At 40.9% G+C, this 23494-nt stretch overlaps 1 protein-coding gene across 3 annotated transcripts in view; it reads left to right on the forward strand.

Annotated features, from left to right (window-relative positions):
- CSMD3 (CUB and Sushi multiple domains 3) overlaps positions 1-23494 on the forward strand; it is a 601007-nt gene that overhangs the window by 397943 nt on the left and 179570 nt on the right. For all 3 annotated transcript variants that reach the window (XM_028736265.2, XM_028736266.2, XM_028736267.2), the window contains 5 exons: positions 376-563; positions 7647-7835; positions 15454-15570; positions 19522-19737; positions 20401-20589. In XM_028736265.2, the coding sequence (XP_028592098.2) occupies positions 376-563; positions 7647-7835; positions 15454-15570; positions 19522-19737; positions 20401-20589 (899 nt within the window). The remainder of the gene's footprint in view (positions 1-375; positions 564-7646; positions 7836-15453; positions 15571-19521; positions 19738-20400; positions 20590-23494) is intronic.

Genomic DNA, 23494 nt, shown 5'->3' on the forward strand with positions numbered 1-23494 from the left:
ATAGTTGTAAAGAGCAGCGGTAAAACTGACAACTGAGCCCTGTCAGTATAGAAGTTAAACTGAGAAGTCCCTTTGTCGGGGCATTTAGAGATGCATATGTGCAAAACGGTTGGTATCTTTGATATCTGAGTCACCCCCAGAGTTTCTGTGGATAACTGACGCAGTGTGATGGAACATCATAAAACTCAATGGAAATAAAAGGGACAAGGTTCACACATTCTTTGCACTTAGGGAGTTTAATTTGAATAAGTATTGGATTGCAAAATGCATGCTTAACCTAAATATTATATGTAGCCTATCAATTTTAACAGTGTTTCATTTGTATGATCTTTGGGTATATTTTACGTCTATATTATGTGTGTTTCTCCAACATAGATTCCAGACAGAACTCAATTACGATGTTCTGGAAGTGCACGATGGACCAAATCTACTCTCACCACTTCTAGGATCTTACAATGGCACACAGGTCCCCCAATTTCTGTTCAGTAGTACCAATTTCATTTACCTTCTGTTTACAACAGACAACAGTCGTTCAAACAATGGATTCAAAATCCACTATGAAAGTAAGTAGCTTTTGCTCTCCTTAATATCTAAGGTTATTTTGTAGCATCAGACTTGTTTATTTTGTGTATGTGCATGCTTGCATGAACACACATTTCATACATTTTTCTTCTTTCTCTATGTCTATATCTGTTGTGTGTCAACAGCTGTATGGATTAAAATGGCACCCACATATAGGGTGCTAATGAAAAAGAACACATCAATCAGTTTTGGTTTCTCATTTTTTCCCCAGTCTTAAATTCATTTCTGCATCAGTTTGAATTTCTAAAAAAAACTATTCATGAAAATTCACCAGCATTTTATTTTATTTTTTTATAATAAATTTTTTATTAATTTTCCATAAATAAAGAATAAACAAAACAAAAACATAAACATAAACAAACAAAAACATGACTTCCCCATACCACCCCTTTCCTGCATTCTTGTTTCAAGATTTTTTAGCAACCCTCTGATCATAACTTAAGTATATTTCATGTATTTAACTTCAGTTAATTATTAATACCACTGTAGTTCTTTATCTCTTATAACTCTGAGCCCCTAATTTTCCAAATTACAACAGTTTTTAAGATAAACTTTGAATTTGTTCCAGTCTTCATCCACCGCCTCTTTCCCCCGGTCTCGAATTCTGCCAGTCATCTCTGCCAGTCCCATATAGTCGATCACCTTCGTCTGCCATTCTTCCAACGTGGGTAAATCCTGCGTCTTCCAATACTTTGCTAGAAGAATTCTTGCTGCTGTGGTGGCGTACATAAAAAAAGTCCTATCCTTCTTTGGCACCATTTGGCCCACCATACCCAAGAGAAAGGCCTCTGGTTTTTTAACAAACGTTCTCTTCAGAACTTTTTTTATTTCATTATAGATCATTTCCCAGAAAGCCTTAATCTTCGGGCAGGTCCACCAAAGGTGATAGAAGGTTCCCTCCGTTTCACTGCACTTCCAACACTTGTTATTGGGCAAATGATAGATCTTTGCTAACTTAGCAGGAGTCATGTACCACCTGTAGATCATTTTCATAATGTTTTCTTTTAAGGCATTGCATGCCGTAAATTTAACACCAGTGGTCCATAACTGCTCCCAGTCTGCAAATTCAATGTCATGCCCAATGTCCTGTGCCCATTTAATCATATTAGATTTCACCATTTCATCTTGAGTATTCCATTTCAACAGCAAGTTGTACATTCTTGACAAATTTTTAGTATTGGGTTCTAACAGTTCTGTTTCTAATTTTGACTTCTCCACCTGGAAGCCTTTCTTTCTGTCCTGTTTAAATACTTCATTTATCTGTCGATAATGTAACCAATCTCTCACCTTAAATTTCAGTTTCTCAAAACTCTGCAATTTTACATTTTCACCATCTTGTTCTATAATTTCACAATATTTAGGCCAATTAGAACCCATATTCAATTTTTTCACCTCTTTTGCTTCCATTGGTGACAACCACCTGGGGGTTTTACTTTCAAACAGGTCTTTATACTTAATCCAAACATTATACAGAGCTTTCCTCACCATATGGTTCTTAAAACCTTTATGCAATTTTACCTTGTCATACCATATATATGCATGCCAACCAAATCTGTTATCAAATCCTTCAAGGTCCAAAATGTCTGTATTCTCGAGGAGCAGCCAATCTTTCAACCAGCAAAACGCTGCTGATTCATAGTAGAGTCTTAAGTCCGGCAGGGCAAAACCCCCTCTATCTTTCGCATCTGTTAATGTCTTAAATTTTATTCTTGGCTTTTTGCCCTGCCAAACAAATTTCGATATGTCTTTCTGCCACCTCTTGAAACAGTCCATCTTGTCTATTATTTGTAATGTCTGAAACAGAAATAACATTCTAGGCAAAACATTCATTTTGATAACAGCAATTCTGCCTAACAAGGAAAGTTTCAGCCTTGACCATATGTCTAAATCTTTCTTAACTTCTGTCCAACATTTATCATAATTGTCTTTAAAAAGATTCACATTTTTCGATGTCAAATTCACCCCCAGGTACTTCACTTTTTTTGCTATCTCCAAACCTGTTTCATTCTGGAATGTCTCTTTTTCTTCATTTGTTAGGTTTTTTTCCAAAACTTTAGTTTTTTGTTTGTTCAACTTAAATCCTGCAACTTGACCAAATATCTCGATCAGTTCTAAAACTCTTTTTGTGCTAGTGATTGGCTGTTGCAAAGTCAAAACTAGGTCATCTGCAAATGCCCTTAATTTATACTCTTTCACTCCGACCTGAATTCCTTTAACCAACTGGTCCTTTCTAATCATATTTAACAAAACCTCCAGAACCAGTATAAAAAGTAGGGGGGAAATAGGACATCCCTGTCGTGTTCCTTTCTCTATGGCTATCTCTTCCGTTACCACATTGTTCACAATTAGCTTTGCCTTCTGCTCAGAATAAATTGCACCTATACCATTTTCAAAACCTTGGCCTACCCCCATCCCTTGGAGATTCTTTTTCATAAAACTCCAACAAATATTGTCAAAGGCTTTCTCCGCGTCCACAAAAATCAAAGCCGCTTTTCTGTTAATGTTCATTTCCAACAGTTCCACAATGTCTATTATGTTCCTCACATTGTCAAACATGTGTCTACCCGGGAGAAAGCCAGATTGATCCTTATGAATCTCACCTGTCAATACTTTCTTCAGTCTTTTTGCTAAAATGTCTGCAAAAATTTTGTAATCCACATTTAATAATGATATCGGGCGGTAGTTCTTAACCTGGTTCTTTTCAGTCTCGGTCTTTGGTATAAGTGAGATAAAAGCCTCTTTCCACGTTTCAGGTGCCTTTTTCCCCTCCAATATTTCATTGCAAACTTCTTTTAGTGGTTGCACTAAACCTTCTCTCAAAGCTTTATAATATCTAGCCGTCAGTCCGTCTGGTCCTGGAGACTTTCCCAGTTGTGCCTTTTGAATGGCCTCCTCTATTTCCTGTTCTGTTATTTTCTCATTCAAAATCAACTTGCCCTGTTCTGGAATTTTCGGTAGTCCATAATTTTTAAGAAATTCTTCTATTTCTTGTTCATTTACTGGCCCTTGTGTGTATAATTTCCTAAAAAAACTTTGGAAACAGTTACTTATCTCATTTGGCTTATGAACATTCTTTCCCTCTATCTCCAAACAAGTAACTGTGTTCAATTTTTGTCTCTTTTTCAATTGCCATGCAAGGAGCTTCCCACACTTGTCTGCAGACTCAAAAGTCCTTTGTCTCATTTGTTTAATTTTCCATTCTATCTCTTGATTTGTCAGTTCCATATATTGCGTCTGATAATATTTTATTTCTCTCAAAATTTCTTGAGACTTTGGTTTTGACCTCAGTTTCTTTTCTCCTTCCTTCATTTTTTCTAAAATTCTTTCTTTCCTTTCATTTTGCTTTTTCCTCTTGATTGAATTCTGTTGTATCAGGAAGCCTCTCATCACGGCTTTACTTGCGTCCCAAATTGTTCTTTTTTCCACATCTGTTCTCAAATTTATCTCGAAGTAATCTTTCAATGTCTTTAGGGCCTTTATACAGAATTGTTCATCTCTAAATAGGGAGTCATTCATTCTCCATCTAAAGGATCCAGTTGTTGTCATTTTCATTTCCATCTTTACGGCATTATGGTCGGAGCAGGTTTTTGGGCAGATTTCTACTTTTTTAATCTTTGTAGCCATCACACTAGATACCCAGATTTGGTCGATTCTCGTCCATGTCATTTTAGATTCCGAGAAGAAAGTTCCCTCTCTCTCGAGAGGATTCTTTGTTCTCCAGATATCAATCAAGTCCATATTTTCCGTCATCTCGAAGAAAGTCTTTGGTAATCTTCCTTCTTTGGATATTGTCTGTCTTTGTGCCTTGTCCATATTTGTAGAAACCACTCCATTCATGTCCCCCATCATTATTATTTTGCAGTCGAGATAATCTAGTAAGGTCTCATGCAACTTCTTAAAAAATTCTGCCTTCCCATCATTTGGTGCATATACTCCAATTATCAAATATTTTTCCCCCTGGATCTGTACTTCAATTGCCAGGTATCTTCCTTCTTCATCCTTAAATTTTAGCTTCGGGTCCAATTTTTCCTTTGCATAAATCACTACTCCTCTCTTTTTTACTTTATCGGAAGATATAAATTCTTGTCCCAGTCTTTTGTTCACCAACAATTTCCTGTGTGCTCTAGTTATGTGAGTTTCCTGTAGACATATCAGATCCAGTTGTTCCCTTTTCAAAATGTGGAAAACCTGTCGTTTTTTTCTGGGATGGTTCAAACCGTTGCAATTCCAGCTTAGAAGTTGCAGAAACATTTTGTTTGTTAGATGTTTGATCCTCCGACTGCTCCAAGTTTTTCTTCCTCTTCAGTTGGCAGTTGTGGTAGTCCAAATGATAGATTTGCAATGTCCGTTAGCCCTCCTCCTTCTGGTGTTAATCCTTGTCCTTCTCTTGCCGGATCCACCGTACCTTTCTGTAGGTCCTCTAGGTTTCTCTCCAAAAAGTACTCTTTCTCCTGTACTGTTCTTATTCTTACTTTCTTCCCTTTGTAGTTAAAGGACAACCCCTGTGGGAATTCCCACCTGAAGGGTATGAAGTTCTTCCTCAGCAAATTGGCAAGATCTCTATAAAAAGTCCTCACTTCCAAGATGTATTTAGGGATGTCCTTAAAGATTTGGACTTGAATGTTTCCAATCACCAAAGCTTTTTGATAATGAAGGTTCAGTATCTTGTCTCTTTCCTCTTTGGTTCTAAAGGTGATCAGACAATCCCTTGACTTCTTGCTTTGCTTTCTACCAAGTCTGAAAGCAGTTGTTATCCCCACTTCATCTTCCTCCAGATCTCCTTGCCAATTTTCCAGAATTGCCTCTGTGAGAAATTCCGCCAGATTGTCCTCTTCTTTCTCTGGAACCTGTCTAAATTTCAGATTTCGTTCTTTCCGTTGTAATTCCAGTAAGGAGAGGGCCGCTTCGTGCTCATTCACCTTTTTCTCAATCGGCACAAGTCTTTCCTGTGTCTCACCTGCGACAGATTTTGCACTCTCTGCAATTTTCCTTGTTTCTGAAGATTCCTGAATCAGTCTATTTATAGATTCTGTATTTGTTGCCACTGATGTGGTATTCAAATCCAATCTTGCTGTAAGTTCTGTCAATTTCTTTGAATTTTCTGCTGATTGCTTTGTTAAGGCCTCAAGGGATTGATTTATTTTAAGCAGTGCCTGTGTCATAGGTTCCATTGATGCTGCTGTCACACTGTCTGGTGCAGGCACTGTGTTGCCAGAGATTGAGCCTCTTTTCTTTTGTGTTAGTTTAGCTTTAGATCTGGTTCTTATCTCCTCTGCCGTGCCACTCATATCCCAAGGCCGTTCTCACAGGAAAAACTTGCAATGGAAAATCCCAGTATTAGTCAGTTACTTTACAATTTTTCCCTCTTAGCCCTCAAGAGGGAGCAGTTAAGAGTTTCCAAGTTAGAAACAACAAAGAGACAGAAAGCCGGATGTAGAAAATCTCAAGTCCGCCATTAAAGTTGTAAAACTTTTTCTCCAATTTAAATTTGGTTAGTCCAATATCAGTAACAAAGTCCCATTTAAATCTTAAATGTCTTAAAATTTTTCCACCATTTAAGGTATAGTCTATATCCACTTCAAAGTTGTTTTAAAGAACAGTTTTCCCGGTGTTAAGTCCTGGCAGGTCGTCCCGGGGATCAGAGCAGTGAAAAACTTTGTTTCCCTTTAAATTAAAAGTATCTTCACAAGACTGTCTTTTTTCCCCCTTCTCCTGCCAATCTGGAGGGGAGAGATACTTTTGACAGCTCAGGTTTGACAGTTCGCAACTAAGTTTCTAATAACTGCAGCGAGGTCTTTCGTTGCTTTAAATTCCTGCAGTCCGGGGGGGGCAGACTTCCTTATTTTTTGCCCTCCCGTTTTCAGCCAAATTTTCAATTTTTTAAAGGTTCCTAATTTTTTCCCTTCTTACTCACGGGAATCCAGTCCAGATTTTCTTTTCAGGAAGGAATCGGCGCTCTCCGCTAATGGCGACGCGGCTTCACTCCGCAGGCTGGGTAGCGACTCTCAGCACCGCGCTCACTCCCGATGCCGCTCCGGAGCCTTTAAAAAGGCTCTTTCACAGTACCGGGGGGCGCAAAGGTGCCCACCGAGTCTCCTTGCTCTCAGGCTTCCGCGCCTGAGATTTTAGGGGTCCCCCACTCGCCGTAGCGGGTAAGACCCGAACTTGCGGAGCAGTCCTTCTCCGGAGCTCGGAGGTAGGACCGCCATTAAGCGCTGGCACCGACCGGAAGTCAAAATTCACCAGCATTTTATTGCAAATTATTCTGGAATAGCTTTTGTAACACCTGCAAAAGGCCCAAATTTGCTAAGACTTTTAAATGAATAGTGCTGTAAGGGAAAGTTAACATGGGTTGCTCAGAACTTGAGAAACCAGTGTGACATTGGATTTGGTTCACTGATGTCATATTCTAGTTAAGTTATTGAGCAGCCCTACATAATTAGAAGTTTGGGCAATTCTTTAGGTAGGTGGTGGGCTTCCCATCAAAACAGAGTGACCAGGTTTTATGGAAAACAGTTGTCGATTTAATTTGGATTTATTCTCAACAGGTGTGAAATTAATTGAAAACATTTATAGGAAGCAGTTCCCAGAACTGAATTACTTCACTTGTGCAGTCTGTGGGTTTTGTGTGCTTACATGGGTTGGGTTTTTTTATGTCAGCACAGTGCTCTTTTCTTTCTTTCTTTCTTTCTTTCTTTCTTTCTTTCTTTCTTTCTTTCTTTCTTTCTTTCTTTCTTTTTCCCTCCCTCCCTCCCTCCCTCCCTCCCTCCCCCTTCCCCCTCCTAGCCATCCCTTCATATCCAGATTTATGGATATCAAATGCCTGTTCACAACACACGGGCATTTCGCATAGCCTCATTTACATAGCACTTCCCCAAACACCATTCACACTTGAAACAATTGACCAGTATTAAAGAAGCTTTCCCTTTTTTCTTCACTGCTTCCCACTACCAATATCCTCCCAGTTTCATTATGCATGGATATATTAATCAACCCTTTTAGACTATATTTCTCAGTCCATTTTTTCATTTAATATTTGGACCATTTGTTCCCTTCCACTCCAGGTGTAACCGTAAACACCTATTCTTGCTTGGATCCTGGCATACCTGTTCATGGCCGTCGCTATGGGCACGACTTTTCTATTGGCTCAACGGTATCATTTGGGTGTGACCCAGGATATAGGCTCAGCCATGAAGAACCTTTGCTGTGTGAAAAGAACCACTGGTGGAGCCATCCACTCCCTACCTGTGATGGTAAGAATCAGTTCAAAATATCATCTATGGCGTGTCCATCACATTGGCTTTCAGATTTATCAGTGCTAGCTTTGTGTTAAGGAAGGAGAGAGGCTGGTCCTACTTTTGCAAACCTGATTCTTCTGCTTGTTTATGAACTAAAGACTCCAGGTCTACTTGTTAATAAACTACCGTATTTTTCGCACCATAGGACACACTTTTTCCCTCCTAAAAAGCAAGGGAAAATGTGTGTGCGTCCTATGGAGCGAATGCAGGGGGGAGGCAGGCGGGGAAAGCCCTCAAGAGCCGCACACAAGCTTCGCGCGCTCTTGCGGGCTTTTCTCCAGGAGGGAGAAGGGACTGACTGGCTGTAGCAGTCCCTTCTCCCTCCTGGGGGAAAAGCCCCCAAGAGCGGCACCCTCTTTAAAGGCTGTGCGGCTCCTGCAGGCTTTTCTACGAGGTGGGGGAATCCCCCCACCTCCCAGAAAAGCCAGGAGAAGCCGCACAGCCCCTTTAAAGAGCGTGTGGCTTCTGCGGGAGGTGGGGGAAGCTGCAGCAGATTCCCTCCTCCCGGGCTCCCTTTGAGGCAGCAATGTGGGAGGGGAGCAGCTTACACTCGTGTAAGCAGCTCCTCTCCCACTTTCCTCCTTCAAAGCAACTACGGAGGAGGGAAGGAAGAGGACCATGGATCCTCCGCTGCTGGAGGCTTCAGCAGATTCCCCCCTCCGTGATTGCTTTGAAGCAGGAAAGTGGGAGGGGGGCAGCTTACACTCGTGTAAGCAACTCCTCTCCCACTTTCCTCCTTCAAAGCAACTACGGAGGAGGGAAGGAAGGGGACCATGGATCCTCCGCTGCTGGAGGCTGCAGCGGATTCCCCCCTCCGTGATTGCTTTGAAGCGGGAAAGTGGGAGGGGGGCAGCTTACACTCGTGTAAGCAGCTCCTCTCCCACTTTCCTGCTTCAAAGCAACTACGGAGGAGGGAAGGAAGGGGACCATGGATCCTCCGCTGCTGGAGGCTTCAGCAGATTCCCCCCCTCCGTGATTGCTTTGAAGCAGGAAAGTGGGAGGGGGGCAGCTTACACTCGTGTAAGCAGCTCCTCTCCCACTTTCCTGCTTCAAAGCAACTACGGAGGAGGGAAGGAAGGGGACCATGGATCCTCCGCTGCTGGAGGCTGCAGCGGATTCCTCCTCCGTGATTGCTGGGAGCTTCTCTGGGCAGGAATTCCCTCAGCTTAAGTGGGGTGGGGGAAGTGTGGCAGGTAGGGGGGTACCTACCCAGACAGTGAAGCCACATGTCTCTCCAATGAAAATTGGGAGTGGGCATTGTGTGAAGTGGCTGTGGATCCCCTGCCGCAGAACTGTAGGACTGTATAGAGTTGGGAGGGCCACCCGAGGGTCATCTAGCCCAGCCCCCTCACAATGTAGGAATCACATCTAAAGAACGCCAGGCAGATGGTCCCCCAACTGCTGCTTAAAAGCCTCCAGTGGTGGAGACCCCGAACACCTTCCGAGGTCATAGAATTGCAGGGTTGGAAGGGAACCCCAGGAGTCATCTAGTCCAGCCCCGGTGGACAGCAGGCGCAATCCATCCCATTGCGCAAGACTAAAGATGCTGCGCAAGGCTAAAGAAGAAGCCAAGGCAGCGAGCGGGATGGATTGCGCTTGCTGCCTTGTCTTTTTCTTTAGCTGCACTGGAGAGGTTTAGCTCCTGGCTGGAGAGGTTGCGCGGCTATGGACCCCGCGCGCTGTCTTGGCTTCTTTGCTCTTTGGGCTGGGGGGGGGGAACCCGGGCTTCCCCCGCAGCCCCGAGAAGCTCTGGGAGAAGTGGATAGGCTGCGTGCAGCCTGTCCGTTGCTCTTTGGGGCTGGGGGGGGGAATAATATTTTTTTCCTTGATTTCCCCCTCTAAAAACTAGGTGCGTCCTGTGGTCCGGTGCGTCCAATAGAGCGAAAAATACGGTAAAGGATGGTGAATATTGTAGGCCAGCAACATCTGGAGGAAAATATGTTATCTTCCTCAATAATTTTGCTGAAAGGGTGTAGAATATTAATCAGCCCAAGACCTCGTTGAAGTGGAACATTTTCTCCTGGTGCCTAAAAGTGTATAATGAAGGCACCAGCCAAACTGCCCTGGAGAGAACATTCCACAAACAGGGGGCCACTGCATAAAAGGCCCGTTCTTGGGGTACCAAACCTCTCATGGAAAAGAAGGGCCTCAGGTGATAAATGCAGAGTCCAGGTCGGTTTATATGGGGAGAGGTAGAGAGCCAGTATGGTGCAGTGGTTAGTGTGTCCTGGGAGGTTTATATAGGGAGAGAGGTCTTGTTGTTTTTTGTTGTTTTGTTTTTTGAGTTATTGCAATCCTGAGCCATTTAAGGCTTTATAGGTCAAAACCAACACTTTGAATTGGGCCTGGAAGCTACTTGGCAGCCATTGCAGTTGGGCCAGGATTGGTGTAATATGCTCAAACATCTTGCCCTAATGAGCAACCTGGCCACCGAATTCTGCACCAGCTGAAGTTTCTGAACTGTCTTCAGAGGCAGCCCTACGTACAATGTGTTGCAGTAATCTAATCTAGATGATGAGTCCTTATCTACTCTAGTCAGGTACAGTTACAGAATCCTGATCCCCATGCTCTAAGACAGGCATAGGCAAACTTGGCCCTCCAGATGTTTTGGGACTACAACTCCCATCATCCCTAGCTAACAGGACCAGTGGTCAGGGATGATGGGAATTGTAGTCCCAAAACATCTAACATCTGGAGGGCCGAGTTTGGCTTTGTCTGTAAAAGTATAAAATGTTCCACTTTTTCTTTTGCTGAAATGCTTGGCAAAAGAAAACATAGCTCTTCTTGAAGAAGCAAATATCAGGACACCTTCTCTGTCCAGATAACAGCTCTCTTGTAATAATAAAATTAATGATCTTCATAGGCTAGCAGGTAGTAAAATCCACTCCAACACTCCTGCAAGGCTAATTAGTCTGCCCATAAAAAAACTGGACCTGAACCCTGAGGTATCAGGTCTTCAATATTTGTTTCTTAATGATTCATATCTCATATGATACTCAGACTTTAGCACGGCTGTGCTGTGGCCATAATTTATTAGGTTGCAACAGTGATCTAAAAGCTGGTCTGCAAGCAGAAAGTGACTTTAACAATGTGAATGTTCCTGGCTTCACTGCAAAATCCTCTGCTTCAGTTGCTGCTTCCTTTTCCAGTTCCAATCTTCTCATTTTTCCAGTCTTGTTTCCACTTCATTCTTGTATTCCTCCCCACCGCCGCCGCCGCCATTTCTATTTCAATGTTACAAACTTTGTAACATAAAAAAACACAAAAAGCTGAGTTCAGTTTAAAATGTGTCCCCCATGTTTCAGCCTGCTGAGAGTGCATGGCTCTACCCCTGACTTGACTCTTTTTGCTTTTCAAAGGTTCTGCTTCTCATTCTGTGCTGTTTCAGTTTTATCCTAACATGGAAACCAGATTTGGAAATTCCTTACACAATACTGAAACAGCATTTGTTTTCCCTATTACAGTGGTACCTCGGGTTACATACGACTCAGGTTACAAACGCTTCAGGTTACAGACTCTGCTAACCCAGAAATAGTGCTTCAGGTTAAGAACTTTGCTTCAGGATGAGAACAGAAATTGTGCTCCTGCAGTGCGGCAGCAGCAGGAGGCCCCATTAGCTAAAGTGGTGCTTCAAGTTAAGAACAGTTTCAGGTTAAGAACGGACCTCCGGAACGAATTAAGTACTTAACCTGAGGTACCACTGTACATGTAATCCCATAGAAGTAACATGTAGCTTCCCTGACACTCTTCCGTAAGTTAGAAAGCTGCCTTGGAGAGATTGTCATTGTGGGAGGGTTGAACTCAGCGACATAGTTGTCAAGCCAGCTGTTGAAAGCTTTGCTACTCTAGCTGCAGAAAACCATTCTCCATACCTCACTTGCAATCGTCCATGGCGATGCTACTGTAGTTAGGATATGTATCAGGATCTCTTTACTGAATAGAATACACTACCGAAGAGTAGAAGCAATATTTTCTTATGCGCCACATGCTTATAGTCTAAAAATAAACACTATTAAGGAGCTCTCTGTGAACAGTTTTCTCTGCTGTGCAATAACATTACATATTGTGACAAATTTCTTCCTTGAGATGCTGAACTAGTGTGCAATTCATTAAGTAAATGAGATTATTTCCCCCCTTCTAAATGGCAATTGTCCACTGAATAAATATCCTCTAAAGGCAAGATTGGGTATGTTTATTCTAGCCCATTTATGGATTCATGGCTGAATTCATTTTAATTCCCTTACCCTATTGGTTCTTCCAGAGTAATGTTTTGGGGCTAGTTTGGAATTGACCACTGGAGAGAGGTCTGTCCCTTGTATGAACTCAAAGTTGGATCCATTCCACTCAATTGTTTCCTTTAGTTAGACACTAGTTTTCATAAAGTGAGAATGTTTCTCGGCCTTTTGGCTAAGAACAAGTATAGTTTTTCCTATAAGGCATGGAGGATTGCCAAGTCAAGGACAGTCTTGGAAGGAAATGTCTGGGTTTTGTAAACTCAGTGACTTTTAGAAAATAATTTCTCCCCAAGTGGTGGTAGTAGAGGTGGTAGAAAGTGGGCAGGGGTCCAGGGATTTGGTTTTCACTCAACTTGAAGCAGCAATAACAGGTTGTCTACCCCCATTTTGACAGCACTGGACTACCTGGTAACTGGATGAGGTTGAATTCATGTTCCAAACTGGCTAATAAGCTTTTTTTTTGCCTACTCCATACTACTGTAATGCCTTTGGATTTGGTTCAGTTCACCAAGGTCTCTAACAGCTAAGTAGGTCACAATGGGAGGGTATAGTGTAAATTTGAATGGGTGAGAGTAATGTCGATACACTGATGAGCATCACATGGCATCAAGTTACCCAGTGGAGGTTTACCACAACCAACTTCTCATGGATTGCTGGCTTGAGAGCATTTGACCCAAGGAATGCTTGTGATAAGCAAGAACACATTGTGTTGCTGATCATTCAGAATTTGATAATTTAACAAGGTGGGGAGCAGAACAATGATATCGGCCAGCTCTCATCAGAGGAGTAAGGCTTTGGGCTAGTGAAGGTTGCAGTTAAATGGTTAATGATTATGCCATTCATGAATATAAGTCAATAAAGTTCTTACATCCATTTGCAAGTTGTATAGTTGTGCAATGGCACATGGTTCAGTGGATAGTAGCCGACAATTGTTTGTGTCCTGCTTCTGTTCATTTGTATCCTTTTATTGCTGCATTTCCAAGACACATTTCACTTACCATCCTAAGATGGATTTTATATTTGGAATCAGTTAGAATGTATTTTTTAGATATTGAGTTTTTGGAACAGGAGTTGTTGCAATCTGATCCGTAGATTTGCTGCACAAGCACAAATTATTTTGCTGCAGCAATGTAGCACTAGTAGGAAAATACACATGATCTGGGTTATAAGTGCACTGAGCATCCAGATGGTATTCTGGCAATATGCTTGAAAAATGGGTATGGCATTTTGCATAACTTAGCAAGTTTATTTATATATATATATATATATATATATATATATATATATATATATATCTCAGTGTAAAACAAGGTGAAATTCTCAGTCTTTATATAAAAGTTCATAGTCATTAGATTATGACCATATGCTATTAGTGTTGCTGGTTTAAAACAAGATGCAGTAATATCTCTAAAGTTCAAGCAGTCTAAACAATATTGCAAAAGCCTTTGCGCTATGGAATACTGGTTGGTCCGAACATATGGAATTATTTTAATGTCTCTGCTATTTAGGTATAATAGACCAATACAGCTACTGTGCTTTATTTGAAAATAATAAATGGAGCTGGGATTTAGGAGCCAGCTAGGGATCTATATCAAAAATTGGACATGAGAAGCAAATTCCAATTAAGGCAAAAGGGAATTATATTTTCAGTAAATGCTGTCATAGAAGATATTCTTTCAAAAAGTCCATTCTCTAAGGCAGGAGCGTGGGCATTTGCATAGGCTTTGTGTTAGAATTGATGTATTAGAAATTCTTTAATCCATGAGAATGGGATGAGAGATGTGATGTGAGATGAGGGATGTAGATGAGCGGGGAAGAGTTAACATGGAAAGAATAAGAGAGTTTAGGAAATGAGTTACCGTACATAAAACTTACGCTTGTGTGGGGATGACTATTTATTTGTTTTTGTTTTTTTAAATACTTATCAGCTGCCCTTAAGGTTAAAACCCTCTCAAATAGTCTTACGAAATAAAATAAAAAACCTATGCAGATCCAACCTCTATTCCTAGCCAGTGTTCATAATCCAGCCCACAAATATTAAAATCTGATACAAACTGCAGCTAAAAGGTGTACCAGAGGGAAGCAACTCAGATGATCAAGGACCTTAAGCAGAACAGTTGAGGAAGCTGGGTATGTTTATCCTGGAGAAGAGGAGACTGAGGGGAGATATGATAGCCATCTTCAAATATCTCAAGGGCTGTCACATGGAGGATGGAGCAAACTTGTTTCCTCCTCCTCCGGATAGTAATACTCGAACCAATGGCTTCAAGTTACAAGAAAGAGATTCCAACTTTCTAATGGAAGAACTTTCTAACGGTAAGAGTTGTTCGACAGTAGAACGGACTTCCTCAGAAAGTGGTAGACTCTCCTTCCTTTGAGGTCTTTGGACTAGGGTACTTTCCAATTCTACAGTTCTCTGATTCCCTAGCTAATGTACCTTGGGATCTTTACTTCATGGCTTTGTGCTTGCTGCAGAAGCCTGCACTGCTATTAGACTGAATAAAGATACAGTGGTACCTCAGGTTACATACGCTTCAGGTTACATATGCTTCAGGTTAAAGACTCCGCTAACCCAGAAATAGTGCTTCAGGTTAAGAACTTTGCTTCAGGATGAGAACAGAAATCGGGCTCCGGCGGCGCGGCAGCAGCAGGAGGCCCCATTAGCTAAAGTGGTGCTTCAAGTTAAGAACAGTTTCAGGTTAAGTACGGACCTCCGGAACGAATTAAGTACTTAATCTGAGGTACCACTGTATATTGTTTATTTCCAAGTAAGTAAGTCATTGTCTGTGTGTTTCGATACACACCTATACTTTTTACTTTGTTTCAGAAACTTTAAAAACTGATTAGTGATATGGGACAAAAGAACCACATGTGCACAGCACGCAAAAGTGCTCCCTCTCTCAAGCTATTTCCAGCTCTCTTTAATATATCTTCCTCAATTGCATACCCCTTTCCTAGATAGACTTATATTGGTGTTTAGTATTCAGTGTGATTCTGAAATATAAATAATTTCCATTCTTATTATGGAAACATCCCCCCGCCCCAACTAGGAATTTTCTCAAATCAACCAGTATAATTAGCAATTCATTTTCTTAATACTTATTACCAAAGCTTCTCAACAATTAATTAATCATGTTTCCTTTCAAAGCACTTTGTGTAAATATTGGCTACAATTAGAGATTTGTCACCCAAGGGAACTGTTGGCACTCCCACATATAGGCTATTGTTTAAACAGAGATAATAGAATTTCAACTTGCTATTTCACATGCTTTGTTTTAATATGACTGCCTGCGTTTATGTGCCTACTATATTTCTCTCCCCACCTGCTCCCTTTTCAGCTTTGTGCGGCGGAGATGTTAGAGGACCAAGTGGGACTATTTTATCTCCAGGCTATCCTGAATTGTATCCCAATTCACTGAATTGCACATGGACTGTAGATGTTACTCATGGAAAAGGTATAGAATTACGTTTTTCATAACCACAACACATTTTATATAATTTTCGTTTTGAGTTTCTATTTTCTCATGAAGTTCTTCAGCTGGTTGGTGGCCACAAACAACATCAAATGCAAAAGTTGACTTAATACGGGGCTGGAAACCACTTTCAGCCAGAAGGCCTCATAGCAGGTAGATCCAGAGCCAAAATGAAGAGGAGCAATAGATGCAACTTGTACTTTTGCACCATAGGCGAAATGTAAGCTGCATAAAAGCCAGCGTGTTTCTACACACCTTCTACAGGGTGAGTCCTTTAAAAGAGGCCCCATGGATACAGAGTACACATGTTCCATGGGGCCTCTTTTAAAAGACCCGCCCTGTATATCCACCATCAAGGAAAACAAGTTGAGAATATATTCCAGCTACTCAAAATCACACTGGGCAAAGAGCAGGACAGGTGAGGGGCTTGACCTGTAGAAAGTCCCATGGGCTGGATAAAGAGACCTTATAAATTAACTCAGCCTCCTTAGATTCTATAGCTTCGTGTAATAATTTTATGTATCTGTAATTCCCAGTTTACCCTCAACATACTGTATTGCTGAGTCAAAAGAGCCTCCTCGCTTTTGCTGCCCCATTTCCACACTGTGAATGTGGGGAGGCTATTTTTGAAGTTTTTGATGATGGGCTGGCAAATAACTGGCATGCAGGTGGACTGCCACTTCAACCTTTGTTCTGGAATTGCTCTGACACAAAAAGGACATTTGAGATCAAGGATTCCGGGTTGTTAACTAGAATCGCTTTTTTGTTTATATACATGGGGAATCCAATCAGAGGTTACCAAAATGCACTGCTCATACTTGCCTTGTGGTCTTGTAGTGAGCTTCATCCATCACTGCATTCCCGAGATAAATAACGCTGTGACTGATAATGTAGGGACCTTACACACTTTTCTGAACAGCTGGAAGTTGAAGATCACTTTCTGCATGGCAGCTGACAGAATGATTTAAAAAGTCCTTCCCCACAGAGATAAGCCATTCATTTCAGTGTCTCTGACCACTGCAGATCTATTCCAGTCAATGTAGTGATATACTAGTGGAGGTAAATCACGATAAATGTAAATTGCTAAGCATAGCAACCTGATATAATTTGCTGCCAGAGTGAAGAAAATACTTAGGTATGAAAAGGATAGAACCCAGAAGGCCCTAATGACAGAGGGGCACTTATTAATATTATCTCACTGAATAGGCAAAGTAGAAATGTAATAGTCTACCTTTAGTTTAGTTTTTAGTTACATGTCCTTTCCCTTTGGTGCACCATGTCCACGGCAGCTCATGATAAGCATTAAGTAAATATCACAGTATTTCGGAGACAATTATAAGACATGCTAACAAATTCAAACAAAACCACCAGTAAACCAATTAATAATACAATAATGTCATCAAACATAAATCATCACCACAATCAGTGCTTTTTTTCCTAAAAAAATGTTTAGGGGTACTCTCATTTTCCTACTCATATTGAAATACTGCCCCTCAATGAGGCCAAACTTAGATTCACAAAATCTTTAGGGGTATGCATATCCCTGACCCCCCCCCCCCGAAAAAAGCACTGCTAATAATTATTATTTCTTAAATTTCTATAACGCCCTTCATCCAAGAATCACAGGGCAGTTTAATATAAAAACATAAAGATACATAACATAAAAGGTAAAGGTACCCCTGCCCGTATGGGCCAGTCTTGACAGACTCTAGGGTTGTGCGCTCATCTCACTCTAGAGGCCAGGAGCCAGCGCTGTCCACAGACACTTCCGGGTCACGTGGCCAGCGTGACAAGCTGCATCTGGCGAGCCAGCACAGCACACGGAATGCCGTTTACCTTCCCGCTAGAAAGCGGTCCCTATTTATCTACTTGCACCCAGGGGTGCTTTCGAACTGCTAGGTTGGCAGGCGCTGGGACCGAACGACGGGAGCGCACCCCGCCGTGGGGATTCGAACCGCCGACCATGCGATCAGCAAGTCCTAGGCGCTGAGGTTTTACCCACAGCGCCACCCGCGTCCCTTATACATAACATAGTAACAAACAAAAACAATAGCCCCCCACAGTATAATGGTGATGGTGATAAATACATTATAAAGAGATACAACTCAGTAACTATGTAATTCACACTTGACAATATAATACAGTCAGAAGAATTTGGTCAGAATTGACAGAACAGATGGAGGAAAAGCTGGATGTTGGAAGATTAATGAGTAAAGGAAGTACTTTTTTCAGATGGCGCAAAACTAAATTGTGGAATTTTTTTCTGCCACAGTGTGCAGAGTTGCTTTAATTGACTGGCTACCCCAGTCTTCCGATGCACTTGCACTGGCTCCAGACTTGCTGCATTCAGGGTGCCATATGTGATTAAGAGCCAGTGTGGTATAGTGGTTAAGAGCGGTGGACTCATAATCTGGTGAACCGGGTTCGCGTCCCCACTCTTCCACATGCACCTTGGGCTAGTCACACTTCTCTGAAATCTCTCAGAGTGTTTGTTGTGGGGGAGGAAGGGAAAAGGAGATTGTTAGCCACTTTGAGACTCCTTAGGGTAGTGATAAAATTGGATATCAAATTCTTCTTCTTCTTCTTCTTCTTCTTCTTCTTCTTCTTCTTCTTCTTCTTCTTCTTCTTTCTCCATTGTATCCTCAAAATAGCCTCAGGGTAGGATAAGACTGAGAAACACAGATTGGGTTAAATTAAGATCTGTGTGATGATTTGAATATGGATCACTCTGGTTTTCATCCAAATGGTTTATCCAACTGTTTCTCTTCTATTGTTCAGTTCAGTGGAGGACTCCCATGGATGGAAGTAAATTAATGTTTTATTGATTCCTCCTTTCCTTTTCAGCCCACCCCACCCCAAAAAGAAACTGTCCCAGAGAACTGGGAGAGCCTTTGGAACAGCAAAGGAGGCAACCCCAACACTTTATCCATTGCACTAGATTTCAATTGTGAGCACAGTCCATCCACACACTGTTGAAATAAGAACCTAAGCAACAGGACAAAATTAGATACAACCTCAACGCTTTATCCATTACACCACATTACAGTTGTGAGCACATTCTATCAAGACGTTATTGAAATACTTGGGAATTTTTTAATCAAGAAAAAGGCGTCTCTAGAACAATTAAGACACCATTTTCATGATTAAAAAATTCCCAAGTATTTCAATAGCGTCTTGATGGAATGCTCTCACAGTTGTAATGTGGTGTAATGGATAAAATGTTGAGGTTGTATCTAATTTTGTCCCTTTGCTGAGATTCATATTTCAGTATCATTCCTGACAATATTGTTTTTCTTTCTTTGCTTAATACAGATGATTACTGCACTGCAGTTTAATAATAAAACATTTACAGGCATGGGCAAATTTGGCCCTCCAGATGTTTTGGGACTACAACTCCCATCATCCCTGACCACTTGTCCTGTTAGCTAGGGATGATGGGAGTTGTAGTCCCAAAACATCTGGAGGGCTGAATTTGCTTATGCCTGCTTTAGTACACCTCAGAACAAACTTGCCCTCAACTTGCATGTTTCACCAAATTCAAATGACACTGTTACAAAAAGCAATTTTAGTTTGGGAAGTTACATTTGATTGCCTTTAAAAAGGCAAACAAAACTCATTCATCGCTTCTATAAATGATGAGCAATGGCTTCAGTGTAAGCAATCTTCATCCTCCTACCCAGTCACAAAATACAGATTAACACATAGAAATGCATTATATATATATATATATATATATATATATATATATATATATACACACACCTTTTCCCCTACCTCACACAAAAAAAACCTGGGGGAATGAGAACAAGGGTAATGTAAGTTGTGTTTAATTTTCTGAGTCTGTTTGTAATGAAATGTATGAGTTTAATCAGTGATATAATTGCTTTCATGTTAACTATGTGATATGTGAGTCTAATTTTATTTTTCTAATAGGAGTGCAGTTCACCTTTCACACCTTTCATTTGGAAGATCATCACGACTACTTACTAATCACGGAGAATCGCAGCTTCACTCAGCCTCTGGCACGCCTGACTGGCTCAGAACTTCCGTCAGCAATCAACGCTGGTCTCTATGGAAATTTCAGGGCTCAGTTGCGCTTTATTTCTGACTTTTCAATATCATATGAAGGATTTAATATTACTTTTTCTGGTAAGGCAGCAAAATGAGCTATTTGTATAAAGTGGAGGAACATTTGCTATTTCACTGGGCTTGATCTCGAAGAGGCAGAGGTGGTGGTGTTGGGAGAAAGCAACAGTCGAAATATATTTGTTATGACGAGTAACTTTTCTTACACTTCTTAAAAATAGACCTTACAATTGTTTTTGTTGTCGGTTCTGTAATAACAATCTCAGTTCATCTGCTGTGGCATTTTCAGTAGTGGACGCCGAAGAAAATGATAATAAACTGTAAAGCACATAATTCATTGGGAAAATCACACTGTATCAGAGTGATTTGAAGTCTAATTTCAAGAAGTGGGATTCCAAATGAGCCCATGAGGAAATTGGCCATGCTTTTATGCTGCACAGTTATTTTGGTTCATTTTATGTGTCAGACTCAGAGACATTTATAGCTCTTATAGGAATGGTAAGCACGCATCTCTCAGACGCTATGAGTGTTTATGGGCATGGTTTTTTAAATTGTAGCTGAATTGCCTATTTACTTATATGATCATTTATTCTGAAAATGTATCTGAAGGCTAAATTGTACCTGAGGCTCAGGTACAAATGTGTGCTTGTTATAATGCACAGGGTGGGTGATGAAGAAGCCTTTAATTCTTTTTGAAGCAATAATTTGATTTTTTTGCCTCTGTAGAATATAATCTTGAACCTTGTGAGGATCCTGGGACTCCTCAGTTTGGAAGCAGAATAGGATTTAACTTTGGAGTTGGAGACACTCTAACATTCTCCTGTTCTTCTGGATACCGCTTGGAAGGGGCTTCAGAGATTATCTGCCTCGGTGGTGGCCGAAGAGTGTGGAGTGCACCTCTGCCCAGGTGTGTGGGTACGTGGTCAGCTGCTTTCATTTGCTTGTATGTGTAGTCATTGTCCATGGAGTTGCAACTATACCGCATGGATAAGCATGATACCACTCCAATTTGTTCTGAAACAATATAGCCTTTGCATCTCCCATATCTTTTCACCTTAATTTGTCAGGTTTCCTTGTTCTATTCGCAGGCGAATGTTGAACCTGCAGTCAGTGTTCAGAATAGGGAGATATATGCTTTTGATCATTTTCCCACATTACAAATAATGCATTTTGGGAGAGCTCCATAACAAAGACCTTTCACAACCCTTGAGATTTGCCTGGGGTAGAAGCTTCATAACAGTGTATGGGGATTATTTCATCTGGCAAATTGTAATGCTTCTGCAGATGCAACATTTGCCATTGTGCAATACTGAATCCTACCCTTCGTTTTTAAATTTAAGCAAACATGAATCCCAAATCTAAGTTATCCACATTTTTTTCCATTTGTTCTGGCACTTAAAGTATGACATACAGTGGTGCCTCGCAAGACGAAATTAATTTGTTCTGCGAGTTTTGTCGTCTTGCGATTTTTTTCGTCTTGCGGTTTTTTTCGTCTTGCGAAGCACGGTGTCGGAAAAGTTTTGGAAAAGCTTCAAAAATCACCAAAGTCTTTAAAAACCTCAAAAAAGGCTACCACACCGCGTTCTATGAGTTGCTCCTCGAAGTCAAGTCGCAACTGTATTAACGGTGTTAAGAAAAAGGAAATAAAACTTGCAAGACGTTTCCATCTTGCGAAGCAAGCCCATAGGGAAAATCGTCTTGCGAAGCAGCTCAAAAAACAAAAAACCCTTTCGTCTAGCGAGTTTTTTGTCTTGCGAGGCATTCGTCTTGCGAGATACCACTGTACCTATTCTTTCTGTATTGGGATTATACCATTAAAACTCTCAAAAGAAGAGGGGGTATTGTCTTAATCTCTCAAAATAGCATCCCTTTGTTTGGAATAATGAATGAGGTTCTTAGGAAATGGATTGTTGTGTTGTATATTTTTTCTTTGAGTGGCTTAGAATTTAGAAGCAAATTAAAACATTATACATTGTAAAATCTTAATTTTGCCATACATTTTCCTAATTAAGCCCCACAGATACATTTTATCCTTCCTTCATTTAAAATGCATTTAAAGCTCCTGAATAGAGAATTGCACTTGATAAAAGAGATTGTGCTCTACTAACAAATTTCCTAGGCGTGAGAAATGTCACCCTTGTACTGCAGTTTTATCTAATATTAAGATGCCCATATGTTCCTACAGCCTTCCTGCATCACTTAGCTTCTTCTGTGTGTGATATGGAACAGGGCCAGGATTCTCAATAGTTTTTTGAAATTTCAAGTTGATCTGTCAACCAAATAACATGTTCATTTGAGTTTTTCCCCATGAGAAAATAGTGCATGTTCAAAATACTGCCATGTCTCCTTGCACTGCTGAATCTCTCTTACAGTAGAAATGTTTGGGGATTTTGAACAACAATTTATTATGCAGAAATTGCAAAAGAGATACTTTTTGCAGACATACCCTGTCACTTCACCTACCCAACTTTCCACCACTGTGATTGGTGGACAGGTGTTCCTCTTCCTTTCCTTCTTACCTAATAACACCCATCACGCATTATCTCACTCACTAAGTTTTTTTGAAAAGAGTGGAAGGGCATTTCTTCTGCAGTCAATAAATCCAAGGGCTAGGCCAACTGAGAAACCCAGGCAGATGTCAAGTATTCCTCAAACAGCTTCTGCTCTTTCGGAGCCATTGACCTTCAAGCTATGAGTGTCCGGCACTTTAAGGCCTGTAGGATATGTAAGTGGGGAGGGTGCTTTGGATTTTCACCCTTCTTCCATTATGAGAACTAATCAAAGACATTTGAAATGTAGGGCTCAGTTTCAGTACTGGGACCTTTGTTTCAAGGAATCTATTGCCAGTTTTACACTCACATACAAGCACGTTGAGTCTTGAGATAATGTGCAAGCCACCACAGAATCCAAGCATGGCACAAATGGAAATGCAGTTTGCCGTTGTCATTGCAATTTATGTATCTTGGGATTATTCAAATAAAATATAGAACACTCTGCAATATTGCACATTGTTGCAGCCATGTACAAAGGTGATGTACAAAGGTGTTGCAAATGGTGCTTCTTTGTAGCTCTTACCATGAAGATCTGGGATGGCACAGTCAGTAGAGCATGAAACTTGATCTCGGGGTCATGGGTTTGAGCCCCACATTGGGCAAAAGGATTCCAGCATTGCAGAAGGTTGAACTAGATGATCCTCATGCTCCCTTCCAACTCTACAGTTCTGGCTAGTTCCTTTTGTGCACCAGCCCACAGAGTGTAAGGAAGAAGGGGTACAAGGTTTCACACTCCAGTTAATCAGAGATTGTGCTGATTTATGACCTAGCTCTACTTTCTACATATATGTACATGATGAAAAAATGAGAGGGGGAACCAGGTTGGTGTGTTTTCATGTGCAAGGGGCAGTTGCTTGTTCCAGGATCATCAAAACATTATTTAAACAATGTAACTTCCATGTAAATATGATTAGGATAGGGTTCCATGAGTAGATTAGGTGTTTTTGCCAGAACATAATGTACTATTGTCACCCTGGGCTAACTGATGAATGTAGATGAAATGACTTTTTTCATTCCAACTTTTTATTGCCTCTCATCATAATAAGATTATTAAAGGTGATAAAACCTGCCATTTTCCTTCCTTCCTTCCTTCCTTCCTTCCTTCCTTCCTTCCTTCCTTCCTTCCTCTATCTTTCTCTTTTCTTTAATTGTGGGTTAGACCATGCATATCACTTAGTTACACTACACTTGCAACGTGATTTCTTTGTTTTTAATAAAGTATTCACAACTTTCATTCAATCTTAATGCAGTTTCTGTATGGAACTTGT

This window comes from Podarcis muralis, chromosome 8, assembly GCF_964188315.1.
Source record: "Podarcis muralis chromosome 8, rPodMur119.hap1.1, whole genome shotgun sequence".
NCBI classification, from domain to species: domain Eukaryota; kingdom Metazoa; phylum Chordata; class Lepidosauria; order Squamata; family Lacertidae; genus Podarcis; species Podarcis muralis.